Raw genomic sequence first — 16,499 nt, forward strand, 5'->3', positions numbered from 1 at the left:
ATGCAGTTTTACTAATACCACATGATAAAACACAACACTATATAGCGCTCTGGGAGAGCAAAGGCCCAAACCTAATGCGTCGTTTCTATCAGACCAGCGCACAGTGCACATGGACACTATAAAAATAACATGACAACAGAGAGCTTTTAGAGAGATGCTGGGCTTTGCATATTTAAAGGATGAGCCACGCCACATGTAAACACTCGGACAATCAACTCTGAGTTACTCTTTTCAGGATACTGGTCTATATATACACCTTGACATCCAATGCAATGGCCATTTAAAATTCAGTTTCTAGTTTGCTTTTATCTTATTTTGCATTAATGAATTGTACGTTTGTGCTGTACATCCTCTTTAATAATTCACTTCCCCTTTAAACACTTCTCTCAACCTTTACCAGATAAAAGAAAAGGAGATTCAGCCATAATTGTGGGTTGTGCTTCTGTCCTGATCACTTGAATCCTGGGTTCAAAGCAGCTGGTGCTGTGTGCCCTCTCATGTTTAATTCATCAAGTGCACTGTACTGGTGATTATAGCTTTGTAAAGACCCTAAATTAGTGATCATATATTAATGAATATGCTTCCTGGTAGTTCATCGTCTCCATATCCGCTCGGTTTCTCTCGGTGCACTATGACCCCCATTCAAGTGGTGGCAGTAAACCAACGAAAATGACCAACTTTACTTTAAGCGGCACCCCCCTTTTTTTAAAAAGACATGAAAATGCACATCCCGAACTTAAATGGTTGTAATTCAAGAATGCTTTTGGAATATAGATGTAAGATTGGTCTTGTTTTAAAGAAGACATTTGGCAGATTTTTGTAGAAGTGAAATAAATTAAGGAAGTTAAACAGAAAAAAAGTTATAGAAGTTTGAGTTTATGTAAATATAATTATAATATATAATTTTATTATTCATATTTTATATAAAATATATATTTTCAAAACCTGGAGGACTCTAAAAATGCAAATAAATCAAAGCCAAAAATCTGAACAAGTTGTGTTTCAAATTTTAGGTTGACATCTCAGGCCCTGTCCCAAATGGCGCACTCGATGTGGACTTTCGGTCTCGTGGACTTAAATTGCGCGTGCTCGCTGAGTCTACGAGTCCGTAGGCCGTCCCATTCATCACTTTAACGCTCTGAAGTGTGCTCAGCAGCGCCCCCTTTGTACCCTTGAAGCGGTCTTCCGCGAAGCCCGCATAGATGCAGGCTTCACGCACTTTAACTACCCAGGAATCCTTGCGAATTTGCGAAAGGCCAATCAGACAACGAATGGGAGGAGCTTTCGCTCACGTTAACATGGATGAGAAAAAAATATTTAAGTGTAAATATCATTATGGTTTTTATGACCTATGTGTACATTTTACCAGTTATTACCTACAGTTTATACAAACATTATGGTCATCAACCAGTGGTTGATATCTCAAACATAAATATAAATATATATTTATAGTTTATAAACATAAATAGCTTGCTGAATAATAGGCTACGATCGCATTATGATTCATTAAATAAATAGAACCGAATGGCAGGGCTTTACTGAGTCATATATAAATGTAGAAATATAATATTTAAACAACAACCGGACCGTCTTCCTATTCCCGGCGTGACGATCGAGTCTGTCCCAAAAATACCTCTCAATGCGCCCTCGTGGACTCGCGCCAAGGGCCCTATAGGTCTGCACTACATGACGTCACCAAAGTGTGGACTCTGAGGAAGTCCACAAGTCCGGAGTGTGCCAATTGGGACAGGGCCTCAGAAAATAAGCTTTCAGTGAGATTTAGTTTGGACGCAGTACCAAACCTTTCCACTAGTTACATTACTGCCCATATAAGGGCACCTCCATTTCCATATGTTGTTTGAGTGATCTGAACCATTATTTTTTACAATTTTCATACAATTTATGAAGTAGACATCCTATTCAGAAGTAGTATTGGAAGTTTGGCAGATTTTAAAATGAATTCAACCTCTAAGAAACACAAAAGATCACGTACGTGCATTATAGCTCGCTGCCTCATCACAAATGGTGGATCTATAAAAAAAATTCTTTATATTTAAAAAATGTTCAGACCTTTTTTTCTAAAAGAATTGAATGGATGCCATCTTTTGAACTCTTGGCATGAAAATAAACTGAGGTTTCTACCATTCTTTCATGATTTTTCATGTTCATCACTATTTCAAAATAAAGGTCTGAACACGCCTTAGGAGTATGAAAATATTCTTGTTGCAAATTGATAAATTACGGCTCCTCTGTAATTTATTTTGAAAATAGGTCACCAAATATGTAAACTAGAGATTGTAAGCTTTCAAATGATATATAGTTTGTCAACATTAGTTTAGGTTTAGTATAGGATTTTACTGTTTTGAACATGTAATGGCTGTGGCGGGCGGGCCGGTGCCAATATAAGGGGTTAACATGATTTTGATGAAATAATGATTGATTGCTCTACGCTGGAAGCTGTGAGGTCTACAGATACCCTGGGGTTTGATGACCGAGTGTTTACGGTCACCTGCATTCTTCTAGGAGATCTGGGCCAAAGTACTCCAAACTCAAACTAATCAAAGTCTGCCTCAAATTACAATCGTACTTCTCACCCAGACATTTCTGTATGCAAAATGTCAATATACAAAAATATCATCAACAACAAAATTATTTCAATTTTTAATCTCTTCACTTTAATAAATCATATTTTAAATGTAGCCTAAAAGAAAGGACCTTTTAGCATGAACCGATTCACTAGAATGAATCAGATTTTATAACACTACACATGAGACTTTATAAGGGCCATTCACACAGAAGCAGGGCAGTTTTTAACTTTTAACTTGAGCTCCGCGTTTTAAGCAAGGGGGTAATCCATCCGCCGGAAACTGAAGCCTCCCCGGGAGCCGCCATTGTAGCAGAACTTCACCTGCTGTTAGCATCCCATTGACTCCCATTCATTTTGGGGTCACATTGACAGCAAATAACTTTACAATCTGAGGCGTCCAAAGACTCCATTTGTCCATTATTTATTTCTAAAGAAACATGACAATGTATAAAAGGCTCCATTACTTTGTATCTTAACTAAGGCCATGTCCACACGGACACGGGTATTTTTATAACTGGAGTTTTTCCTCCTGCGTTTTTGAAAAAATCTCTGTCTACATGAAAATGCAAAAACACGCTATCAAGCGCCGTCAAGAGCATTCCACACCAGCAGGCGGCGATATAACCCTAACCGTAAAGCCACGTTGGCCAATCAGAAGCAGTCAGCGGCGCACAATCTGACGTCAAACACAGCGGATAACGGCGCACACTTTGACGTCCAAGGCAAAAACTCCGGTTTTACTGTCTACACGACAACACTGCAACCGGCGTTTCTGAAAATCCTCACCCTGGCAGGGGTTTTCAAAAATGTTCGGTTTCAGTGACCTGATACTGCGTTTCCGTGTGGACGAACGGGCGAACCGCGTAAAAAAAGTCACGGTTATAAAAATACCTGTGTTCGTGTGGACAAGGCCTAAGTTATGGCCCCGTAGAAGCCGTTTTTGTAAAAATAGGCTAACCATTGCGTCATAACCACGCGACTCTCTGTCGCACAGTCGAGAAATTACCGTATAGACCGGCGGAGAAGCTTGCAAGCAATCGGGGGGACGTGGAGGCATAAAGTTCGATAGAGTAGAAGGGAGAAGCCCATAGAGAGTGATGAAGTTCTCCTGCTGCTAGCTCATGGACAGCTAATGCTCACGCTCTCCGTCTCTGCGAGATTCGGAAGGGAATGATTCAGATTTCTCTCGGCACATCTACTGCGCAGTTCGCCTGGCGATCAGGAAGTGAGTGCTTCAAATGGGCTTCACTTTTCTCCGTTGAAATCTATGGGGTCGCTGTGTCCATCTTATATACTGTCTATGGTTTTAAGAATGGCGTGTCTAACGTGAGACGCTGAAAAAGACGCGAGCGCAGCGGTTAAAGACGCCCGTCTAGCGTGTGTTTACATTAAAAAACTTAAATCTAAAACTAAAAAAGACGAGCGAGTTTGATTATTACGTCAGCTTTAAAGTCGGCTTGAAATGAAAAGTTCACCATTTCTATAAATAACTGTCTGGTTACTGACATTCTTTAAAATATCTTATTTTGTGTTCAACAGAGGAAAGAAACTCATACAGGTTCGGAAACATGAGGGTGAGTAAATGATGACAGAAATGTCATTTTTGGGTGAACTAACCTATCCCTTTAACTGTGAAAACTAAATTTTTCTCTGTATGCAAAAACACATTTTACAAATGAAAACTCTGCCTCAGATTACAGCGGGTTTCCCATAAATGTAGGCTACTTCTCAAAGTACAGATTAGAGCGATTCAAATTTCTGTTTGTTGAGCATAGTGTGTTTACACGTCATTCGTCTTTTCATTCACTCACCTCGGGCCTCTTAGGGATTTTGTGGTTTTATTACATCTGAATCTGATGTAACGCATATATATAAAGCATTGTTAATATAATATAATATAAGCTCCCCCTGGGAGCAATGAAGATGTGTCATAACAAAAGCTAAAAGGCTACTCATCATAACCGCTCGGCTCATCCAATCTTGGTCCTTCACTGCATTGACTTCATATAAGGCTTATAGAGGCTCGGGATCTCTGATTGGACGGCTGCAGCTCATCAGCTGCTGTGGGGGTTGAGGCAATCTGTACATGGATGAGCTTTAGTGTGTGTGTGTGTGTGTGTGTAGTTTCATCTAAGCTGTAATGTACATGGGCACAGCTGAAGCATTCTGTGTGTTGAAATACTCTTTTCGTCTATAAATACACTGCATCACAGACTCTACATACAGTCATGAAACATGAACATGGGTTGCGCATGAAATTACTAAAAAAAACAAAGATGTTGTGAACTGACCTTTCCTTTGCTTTATCTATTGTCTTGAACTGCTCACAGGAATATATTAACATGGTTGAAGCTTCTCCTGAGCTATTGGGATCGTAATGTGTGGATGATTTTGTGCCTAAAATAAAACACGCATTACTAGTAAATTAGCTCCCTCAAGTGGTATAAAGGCCATGTTACAGCGAGAGGATAGGAAACAAGTTTGGATGTTAGTTCTGAATGATAAAGATACAGTTCATTGAACGTGATGACACTCTAAGTGGCATTTTATCATATTATGTTGAGCAAGTTGTCAACATACCATTAAACAGGCTATTAAAAATTATGAAACATAATAATACAATTAATGAAACCAAAACCATCAACAAAATTACAAATAAGTTGTATAAATGTATAACATTTAAAGTGTGTGTCAACTTGCACACATTTATTAAAAATACTCTTATCCTGAGAACACATTTCTGTGGAAAAATAAACATTTAATAGAATTTTGGGGTGTTTAAACTTAACATTTCTTTATTTTTTTTTATTAAAAAATGTTGTAGAAGTTATATTATCCATGCTGATAGGTATGAAAGTTCATGTTACATTCTGATCTCAAATTAAATAGTCATATTTTTTTCTCCGTAGCCAGTAAAATAGAAGATCTTACTGCTATTGATTATATGGATTTAAATTAACATAAATTAATTGTAAGTTGCATGTCATATAAATATGCTTTGATGTTCCTGTAGTATTGTTCAAGTAAATTTTGAATATTTCTTCATATTACTAATCACCTATAGTGAAACACTCACTTATCAAATATATGAATAATTAATGAGTATCACAGTGACTCCACCCTTCCAGTGTATTTCTATTGGCTGGACGGTGAATGCTTCACTCCTGATTAATTGATGATGCTCTTGGTAACTCTGTCTGTTGATCACATGACACACCCCTTTCCTCTATGCTCTGCTGCTTAAAGTTTGTGTAACTCATAAATGATAGATGGTCTAAGTACAAGACTTTGCAGATGGCAGTGTAGTATAAAATTAAATTTTCCAGGCTTGTGGAGCTCACATGCCTCAAGCTAAATTAAGTCAACAAGTTACACTTGAGCTGGGATTTGTGTAATTATATTAAAAGTCCTTTAAATGACGGTCTACATTGCTGGTATTTTCCCCCTCGCTTTGAAGAACACAAAATTAAAACATTTTCTAAACCACAAGAACATTATGGTAAACGGTTTTTCCTTTATTTTCCCACATCAAACTTACACCAGGTTGCATTCATTGAAAGGGTTTATATAAATTTTGATTGAAACATCACTACCATTTTTAGTACCAGGACACCTTTTTCTATCATTAAAAACAGTGCTTCCTCCTCACCTGTGCATGAGGCGTCCAGACGGCTCTCAGTTTGAGAAAATCCAAAATTTTGTAATCAAATTACAGAAATCTTTAGTAGACAAAGGGTCTATTTTTGAACACAACATCCCATGGAGTTATGCCATTTTAATAATCAAAAGGACAAGTCACTCATTCATTACAACTAACTCAAAAGGAGCTCATAATTAGACAAAGGAGCTTGCAAACTTAAAAAAAGAGACACACACACACAAAAACCTAAACCCATTAAAACAAAACATCAAAATCCAACAACTAAAATCCTTTTAGAGAGGTTTATAGCACATAAAACCCCAAATACAACACTCTCACAACAACCAAGTACTTGAAACTTAAACAGGTTACCTGCGTGTATGTAAATCCTTTGACGTGATTTGTATTAAAACAACTGACCAAACAGAGTAATTAAAAAAGAAAAAGGAAAATAAAACCTGTTGAAACAGATACTATATACATATTGCCATACGAACATTAGATTGAAAGGTATTACTCTGTAAAATACCTCAACATAAAGGTAGAAACTAACCTGTTTCCACAGCAAGACAAAGGTAGAAAGGTACTCGAGGGTACTGTTTAATCCAACAAAGCTGTTAAACCTGAACACGAGAAATTTCCAGCAATGGCGTTTCTCTTAAAAACTAACAAATCTTGATTTTAACGTCTAAGATGTCAAAAATAGGCGACTTCTGCATAAAACGTGAGAAAGGGCAAACTGCTCACATAATTGAACTCTTTATTATAAAACTACTTGGAGATTAAAACAAATTCAATTTGCCAATCTACAGCTCGACTCCGGATCTTTGCTCAATTTACATCACATTTACATACATCACACTTTAAAATTCAACAGATCACATATCTGGTCTGCCTAAATGAGCCTGATCTACCAGAACAGCTTAATCAAGTGGAGACCATCCCATTTAAAGAGTGTGACAAGATCCTTGGCAGCGATTGGTTGATCCAAGAACAAAGGGGTTGACGGTTGGAGACGATTGGCTGAGAGTGAGACCTGGAGAGGTAGATGAGGAGCAGAACACACTGCCTCCTCACAGAGGTCTTGGGGAGTGCGAGTTTGCCGTCACCTCTCAGTGATGAAAGCCTAGCGCTCGTCTCGAACGGGCCCGTCCAACAACATATTTGCAATCGGGAAACCTCTGGAAATCTCAAACCCTTGCCAACACCCCGATTTACGTGCTGGGAATTAACTTGGAATGGCTATAAATGAATTGTCAATAAACCCCTTTTATATAGTGTAATATATAATGCATTTATAAAAGAAAACACTTAGCCTCTACAGTGATTTATCTATGGTTTACAAAGAGAAAAACAATCTGCAAGATCACGGTCTTTTTCAGGGTTGATCTACAGCTTGGATATTGTTTCCAAGAAGTCAAACAAAAGGGTTAGTCATCGTCTTCATCGTCATCATCTTCGCCCTCATCTTCTGCAACCCTCTTTCGTTTCTCTCCTCGGACTCCGGCCTCCTCTTCTGCACAGAATGTGTCATTAGAGAACAGTTCAACACAAAAGCGACGATTTTAAGACGTTTGGTGGCATAATTAATGCTTACCCTCTCCTTCCTCTTCCTCTTCTACGTAATCATCATCATCTTCCTCATCCTGTTACAGAAGGAATCTGTTGTTATTAAGAGGTCAAGTTTTCCCAGACTGGTTGTGAATGTTTTTAAACAGGCGGAAGCTACGTCACCTGGATGTCCTCTTTCATTAGATAGGACAGGCCAACTTCTCCACCCTCTGAGCCTTCCTCATCTTCCTCCTCCTCCTCTTCTTCATACTCCCCAAGATGCCCTGCTCCTTCCTCGCCGTCCTCATCATCATCTGCATAATAAAAACAAGAGGTAATGACTTGATGTAGCTTACTTTTACAATTTTATGTGTCCATTGGAGGATGAGCATTATAATCTGCAATTTAAAAAAATAGTCAATTGTGTGTTCAAACTCTTGGTTCTCACCATCATCGTCAGCCTCAGAGTCTGGAGCTTCATTGTCTTCTGCATCGAAGCCGTCCAGGTATGTGACCTGAGGCAGAAGCTCAAAGATGCTTTCCCTGTAGTCCTCCAACGTGGTGATCTCACAGTTGAACAGGTCCAAACTCTTCAGGTTCTTTAGGTTTTGCTGAGGGTTGAAGAGCATCAAACAAGGTTGAATGGCCTTTAACTTGTGTATAAAATTACGATAATGACCGTTAGACTGTACATTAACTGAAGGGCTGATGATATCAGATTCAGATTATTTTATTTAATGCCATGTCAGCATTCAAAGCTATTTTCATGGCAAAAACTAAATTACAAAACTACAAATATCATATAAATACAATAAAAACAAAACAAACAACAGCAAGTTATATTATACAAGATTTTTTAAAATTAACATATGATAAAAAAAATCAAAATAATCTCATTAAATATGTCCTTAAGTGAAGTAACATCATAAAAGAGCATTCTGCTTGTATTAAGTCCAGGACAATCTAATAAAATATGTTTGACAGATAAGGGAATTTTACAAAACATGCATAAAGTTGGGTCTTCACCTTTAAACAAAAAAGCATGGGTCAAACTTGTGTGCCTGATGATAACATCTCCAAAATATATTTATATAATATTTATTGAGAAATATGGTGTAAATGCATCAGTGTTTTTTTTTTTACCAGGGCCTCCAGTGTGCTGAGCTCTTTGATCTTGTTGCCACTCAAGTTTAAGTAAGTCAGGTTGGCGCATTTCTCTGCAAGCGTCTCCAGTGCACCCGTGATATTATTATCACTCAGCTCCAACTGTAAAAGAGAATTGCCCTTAAAATTAACATAAGACATCTTGGCAAAAAAAAAAAAAAATAGCTGAGAAGCCGCTGTTTTTTAAAAAAACAGTGTAATTATGTGCTTATAAGACCAATTTACTATAGTAATCATGCAATATGTTAAACATAAATATTTTGCCACATCACACTGCTAAAGTTTCCATTAGGCATTCTCCATCCATTTTTTGCACACTTTAATAATACAACGCATCTACATTAATATGTAAACTGTGTTACGGTATCGGTTTTCTGCATGGTTAGAACTTAAAACACAACAGTTCTTCTTGTTAAGAGAACTTTGCCTGGTGTTTTCTGAAATTAAAGCTTGATCTCTTGACTGACCTTCCTCAGTTTTGGCAGTGCGGGTAGTTTGGCCAGGGAGGTGAGACCCACGTTGACCATGCTGAGGAACTCCAGCTCCTTAAACTCATCTGTCAGGCCTTCAATCTCACCGTCACTCGTGCGGCAGTTATCCACCACCAGCTCTGCTACCTGCAGGAGGGACGAACATAATAAAGGCCGTTAGGTGAGCAAAGAAAGTTTTTTTCATACTATTATAAAATAGTTAAATAAACTTTTAGTTAAATAAACTAATAAAATAGTTTATTCCATACTATTGTTAAATAAACTAATAAAATAGTTTATTTCATACTATTGTCACGAATTACCACAATGCAAAATTAAATAACTGCTTATATTACAACTAGTGCTTATGAATATATAATAGCATATTTAAAACATTTCTAATGTTTGTAATGAAACTGCAAAAACAATGAGTGTTTTCAAACAGGTTTTTAAACACTACCAACAGAAAGTCCCGCCCCCAAACTCACGCCATTGGTTGAACCAGTTTTGCTATTTGCTAGTGACAATGTGTTTTGTGTGTGTAGGAGGTGGGGGAGTGTTATTTGTATGTTTTTATTAATGTACCCTGCCTGGGGACTGCAGATGTAAATTAGCCTGTTGCTAACTCTGGTACAATGCATCAAATGGTAACATTTATGTTTGAAATTGTACATGGTCCCCAATAAATAAATAAAAATAAATAAATAATTTAAAAAAAAGTTAGGATTTAAAGTTAGGAAACAAACAATACCCCCATTGTATTTACAATTTTTTGGGGGAATTCAAAATAAATGTCTTAATTTCATGACTAAAGTATTTTAGTAGACCTACATCATCTTTAAAGGCATCGAGAGAATGTATGTTTATTGTTTATCTGCCTGTATGATTATACATATATTTTTTTAAATGTATGGTCTTTTGGGAACGTGCCTGTATAACTGAACCGTGTACGCATGCACGCACTCCAGGCTGCAGCCCTACTACTTAAATATTCAATAACTTGTTGTCCTTATGGAAAAATACTACATTTTTAACCACGTGATGTGTGCTTAATGTAACGTTAGCCTGGGTAATGTTTACCCATTCATCGCTCAGGATTTGATCGGAATTACTGCCAGCGTTTCACAAGTAGATTTCCAGAATGCGCGAGAGATGGTAATATTTTGCTGGTGACGCAAGAAGATACACCCGAGTTAAAAGCCATGTATGATTTATATATACACGTCAAAGCATTAACTCAAGCTCGTGTAAAGGATCCCTCATTTAAAAGAAGCGTGCTCCTCTACTTCGGTTCAGGCAAGCCTACTACAATAATCTACTAAAATCGGAGGAGAGGAAGGGGGCTCGCCCCTTCACCATCTGCCACATTCCTTCAATTAATAAAACGGTGACGGATAACCCAAACGGCTTCGTAAAGCCGAATTCGTGTTGCTTAACTTCGGTAATAAACAATGTTACCGGAGGTTACATAAATACGCCATTAACGTAACCATTGAAGAAAATGGCAACTTGTTTATTTTTAAACGGAATTTCGTAACGGTCGAGCGAATATCTCCGGTTTACGCGCCAATTATTCCGTTCTAAACACCACGTAGGCGTTGCGAATTAAAAATCGCTCAACTCCGATTAATAAAAACGGAGTCAAAGCCACAAAACACCGTCTCAACTATTGATGCAACAAAATGACTTCCACTCCCCACGCCCGTCAACACGGAGACTCGAGCAGCATTTCACACACACCATCCTCGCCACACACACAGCGAGGCGCTGCAGAAGCCATGAACGCTTAATTATGCAGTTTGACCTGACATTCGCTCCGATATGTGCTTGTGCTCTCAAACTCTGAACATAATGGCTTTGAGAGTCTTAGGAGGAAGACCGAAGGCAAATGCCCCTGAATGTCAAATATCGAAGAGTTGGAGAGTAAGATGTCCGTCTTTGGAAGACGAAACTGCTCGTTTTATACTAACGTTAGGTTAGAGAAGCCATAGTGAGGTAGGCATCCGTGAAGCTTGCCTACAATAAACTTTTTTTTTATGTGAGCAGATTCATTCGCGTGATGTTTTGGTCAGTATTTTGCATAAATGGCCGATTGGGCTATTAATTCCTATAACAACATTGTCGTTTTGTTTTTAATTTCTACGTTTTCCCGCTGGAAGCGATAACATAATCGTATCGAGGACTATAATAACGTCGTAACCGAATTGGACTTCACTTGTTGAGTAATAAACATCGTTTCTGAATCATTGAATAAAAAATTGTGTTAAAAATGTAAGCATATTAATTTGAGGTACTATTTGGGACGCCCACATCGACAAGTCTAATGCAATGGCGAAGGCGAACGAGTTCACATGAGTTTTACGCGCTCAAATAACGATTATATTTGACTACTTGTCTGAAATCATATTGTATAGGTCTAAAATGTGCATTATGTGATGCGTTCATCCATGCCTAAATATCTAAATCGCATCCTTGTAATTGCCCATGTGGTATAACAGCCGTGCTGCCATTCAGCGGAGTCTACAGGCTATTCCGTAAGTGCAGGATGGACAGGTTGCGAACTAACATCATTTCTTGTTTCCGTGGAAAAATAAATAATTAATAAAGCGCTCACCTCCGCTGGAGTTCTGTTCCTCAGCTCTAAACTGATCCTCTTCTTCATCTCCATTTTGTTGGTGATTGCTGCACTGGGTTAGACCGTTTAAAGAAAAAAAATTGTCAGAAACTCCTGAGCGCGGACCTACGGCTCGGCTATCTTCAATGGCTGCCGTTCTCTAACTGATCCTCCATGATACCTCGCACCCAACCCCCTTTCTGAGACCCCGCCCTCACTGCGCCCTGATTGGCTCGTTGTTATTTTCAAACCCGTGAGTGGTGGACCAGCCTGTCGCTCAAACGGATCATACATATCAACATAATCGGTCTTTGTAGACTGACCTGATTGGTTGGAAATACGCGCGCAGTAAATTTTAGACGGGACGGTCAGAACGTCAGTATGAAGCTTTCAAACGGTTAATCCGCCCATTCTTTGTTCTCATTGGCGCCTGGAAGCGATGTCCGTGTCCTTTAATACTCCAGTAATTCGAAATCAATTTGGAGACCAGGTTAAAATTGTGTATTTTAAAGAGCCTAAAGTGAAGACTAACACAGTAGAGAAAGGAAATAAGTGATATTTTCCCTCTCACATACTAACAAAAAGTGTTCTTTTACCACAAATGAACTCATAATACTTTGAACGTCTTCCATACAATAATTCTAACAAAATGGCTGACCATAAACCCAGACAGTCATGGTGGCTTGAAGGCTGCACGCACGCCATCTGTCCCATGTAACGTGGTGTGCTGATCGCTTCCCCACAGAAGCCTGCAAGCCACAAAGGGCCATTTGGTCGTAGAGTACAAGCTGACTGTTAGATTCTTGTTATAAGTTCATTAAAACAATTCCAGAGTTGCTTCAAAAATGTCTTTATTTTAAAATAGATGAAAAACAATTGTCCTCACCTATTAGACGGAAATAATCCCTGATGTAAAATGAACGCTTTCAGCAATGTGCATTAGTGCAATACCCCAAGGTGACCACTAGGGCACGGGCAGTACATGGCACACTGACCCTGAAGTGGAATGGACACCACAACTGATCTCCTAAGCTGATTTATCCAGGCTGCCAGGGAAGAACTGAATAATCTTTTATAAAAAAAACAAACAAACATTAATTTAAATAGACAACCTATTTGTTTGTTTGTCTGTCAAAAGAGCTACGAGCATATCTCAAACCGTATGAGAAATTAGCTTTTAATTGTATTAATTATTTTTTTAGATAATTGCATTTTAAGGGGCACTTTTATATTTTTAAAACTATATAAACACTGCATTTTGATAATATAAAATATAATTTTTACTAAATATTGAATACCATGGGCATTTTATTATTTTTGCAGGATTTCTTTCCCAGAATTATTTTTTTACACAGCAGATGGTAAACCTAATGTATCAGGTTAATAGATACGATGTATGCCAAGTCATATATAAATATATATATATATAATATATATGTTATAAAATATATATAAAATAATTTTATATTTGCTTTTCAATACAAATCAAATTCAACAATCCCGACCCTCATCAACAAATCCCTGGGATTACATCCACGCTATAATATCTTTTAGTTACAATATCCCTTTGTTGTTTTTTCGTTTGCAAACATATAGATAACTCGTGGGAAGCCCAGTATTTACATGTTGACAACAGGCAGGAAACAGGAAATGCTCTAGCAAAGTGGAGGAGGGGTATACGATGTGTGTATTTAAGGTCTTGATCATTTACATTATTTTGGACACAACTTGACAAGTAAATGTTGAACAACGATGCCAGACAAACCCACTAGATGGCAGACAGTGAAAGGACATGGTTGAAACCAGTTCGGACTGGTTAAGACTGCTTGTGTGGCTTGTGGCCTTATAGGAAGCTGTCGCTAGATGGAGCACTAGAGCTTTACACAGACATTTTACTCATACACAAGCTATTAGGCTAACACACATATATATATAATTGGAATTCACACTTAAACCATTATTCCTATTTTAACATGTAAACAGACCGTTTTTACACAAGCAACTCAACTTTTGTAAGAAATTGAACAGGTGTAAGACTAGTATCGGACCAAGTTAACTAGCCTAATGACTGGTAATATTCATTATGCTTGAACCCTGGGACTTCTCTTGCTTGACCTTGATTGAGGGCCATTGTCACGTCTTCTCAATGTTTCCTGCGGCCTTTTGTCCTCCGGCTGCATGGTGGCCCGCTGGGGGGGTCGACAGATGGGGGACAGGGTTTCACGTTCAGCCAAGAATAATGGGAGACACACACTAGTGTATTCTCATGCAAAAAAAACACAATGGGCCAACGGCAGTCAGACTGCCTTGGGAATCCCAAACAAGTGTTTAATACGGGAGTGATTGAGACAAATACACCGCCAAGCACAAAAGACAGAAGAGGCTCAAGACAGACGTTTTAGGCTATAAGTGTGAGGACTATTTAGAGCAATTAGTCAGTCATTCAAATGGAGAACATTACATTTTGCTCTAAATGTTGTCTTGTGCTCTTATGAATTTAAATATTAGAGTTTGTAAAAAGTAGTAGTCCTTTATTGTCATTGTAACCTGTACAACGAAATTTTAAAAGTGTCAAACAGTTAGTGCATCATTAAATCAATATCAATAAAAAAAAAAAAAAAAAAAAAAATATCTCCTTATTGGAGATACACACACATGCCACCATTCATTTTGTCATAGTTATAGTTCCTAAAAAGTGTAGTAAGCTAGAATTAGTCCTGATTACTTGAACTCTAGGCACTTGAACTGAGTTACCCTAATAAAGCGAGCAAAACACAATAGTATGAGGTTCTGGCCTTGGTTAGGAATAACAAGAGGAATGTGAGTGACATTTAATTGGATCCAGGTGTAGCTGCCAGCCCACACGAACAAGGTCAAGTGTGCGTGGGTTTGTGGGATTATATAGCGGTTTGGGATATGGATACCAAATCTTGGGAAAATGCTGTCTTTTTAGGACAACATTGTGTAAATCACAAGCAGAAATTAGAAAAGTGACAAAAAGGCACTTAAAATGAGAGCAGAAACTGATTGAAAAATGCTGTTAGCATTACTGTTTTGTATTCGTAAACAAGATGACATATTATCAAGTTATTTTCAGACATGAAAGCAAGCCAGCGATATTTTGTGTGAGTTGTTGGATCCAACACTGTTCATTCATCAAATGCTCCAGCCAAAGAGGAAGACGTATTTCATGTGGTTGTGCAAGTCTTTGAAGCTTTGTGAATGAACATATTGATCACACAAATCTGCACTGGAGCCAGTTTCTAAAACACAGTATCAACAAAGGATTTATTTGTGCATATCTCAGTATATCACACCCTGCAGCATTACAGTATAACATGTAAAGGCTCGTGAGGGTGTGTTTGTGAGTGTGTCAGGGAGTGACACTCACTTTGTTCACTGTGTCGAGGGAGTTTATGAATATAACTTGAAAGGGTGTATAGCACAATAGCAATGCCTGACACATAGTCTGTATTTTGTAGAAAACTAAACCATTAGTTTTGTTGTGTGTGTCATGTTTAGGGGTGTGAAAATGTAACGTCGATGTCTTTACAATAACAGACCTGTGTGTGAAACTCTTGGACGTATTTTAAAGTGTCTATGCCGCTGTCACATTGTTAATGTGTTTTCTGTTGTTTATCATGGACTTTTAGTTTGTTTTCCATCTTCAGTGTTTTCATCATCTCTGTCGTCATTTTCATTAGTTCATTTTCGTCACCTGTTTAGTTAATCAGTTAATCACCCTTCATTGTCTTCACCTGTTGTACCCTCGTCATCCTCTGTATTTAAGTTCCTGTCTTTCTCCCTTCAGTTGTCGGTCAATGTTTGATTATGTTACAGTGTATCGTGAGTGTTTCCGTTTTGTGTAAGCTTTATTATAGTAAAAGTTTGAATTGGAGCTTTGTGCCTTTGCCTTTGTCTTCATCCGCACCATACCCGTGACAGATTGACCGACCCAAAAACGCTATGGAGGCATTTCTGTTCAATCAGAATGGGAGTTCATTGGAGGAGTTGGTGGAAGTTTACCTTCATCTTCGTCAGGATGTTTACTGGGAGGAGGAGTTTTTGAAGCAACGGTTCTGGAGAGGACTTGATGATCCTCTAGCCCAGATATTGCTGCTCAGGGACTTAGATAGACCTTTTATTGAGTTTATGGACAGAGCTCTTTGGGTGTGTGGTTCCTCACTCACTGTGGGAGACATCCAGCCAGATCTTCGCGTCCAGCCAGATCTTCGCGTCCAGCCAGATCTTGAGCCCGCTGACCCTGCGCCAGAGCCCTCGTCGCTGCCCAGCACAGAGCCCTCGTCGCTGCCCAGCACAGAGCCCTCGTCGCTGCCCAGCACAGAGCCCTCGTCGCTGCCCAGCACAGAGCCCTCGTCGCTGCCCAGCACAGAGCCCTCGTCGCTGCCCAGCACAGAGCCCTCGTCGCTGCCCAGCACAGAGCCCTCGTCGCTGCCCAGCACAGAGCCCTCG

At 38.7% G+C, this 16,499-nt stretch overlaps 1 protein-coding gene across 2 annotated transcripts; it reads right to left on the minus strand.

Annotated features, from left to right (window-relative positions):
* Positions 1-6,081: 6,081 nt before the first annotated feature.
* anp32e (acidic (leucine-rich) nuclear phosphoprotein 32 family, member E) lies at positions 6,082-12,669 on the minus strand. 2 transcript variants are annotated; one of them, XM_079591760.1, is made up of 7 exons: positions 12,027-12,669; positions 9,410-9,559; positions 8,922-9,044; positions 8,227-8,389; positions 7,962-8,092; positions 7,825-7,873; positions 6,082-7,743 (listed from the first exon to the last, which is right to left on the minus strand). In XM_079591760.1, exons 1-7 carry the CDS (start codon positions 12,078-12,080, stop codon positions 7,658-7,660), a joined length of 756 nt encoding a protein of 251 aa, XP_079447886.1. In that variant the 5' UTR covers positions 12,081-12,669; the 3' UTR covers positions 6,082-7,657. The 2 variants fall into 2 exon arrangements, with proteins under 2 accessions (XP_079447886.1, XP_079447887.1); XM_079591761.1 differs by having other exon boundaries at positions 6,082-7,740; positions 12,027-12,202.
* Positions 12,670-16,499: the final 3,830 nt, after the last annotated feature.

The sequence above is a fragment of the Phoxinus phoxinus genome (assembly GCF_949152265.1).
Source record: "Phoxinus phoxinus genome assembly, chromosome: 19".
Taxonomy (NCBI): domain Eukaryota; kingdom Metazoa; phylum Chordata; class Actinopteri; order Cypriniformes; family Leuciscidae; genus Phoxinus; species Phoxinus phoxinus.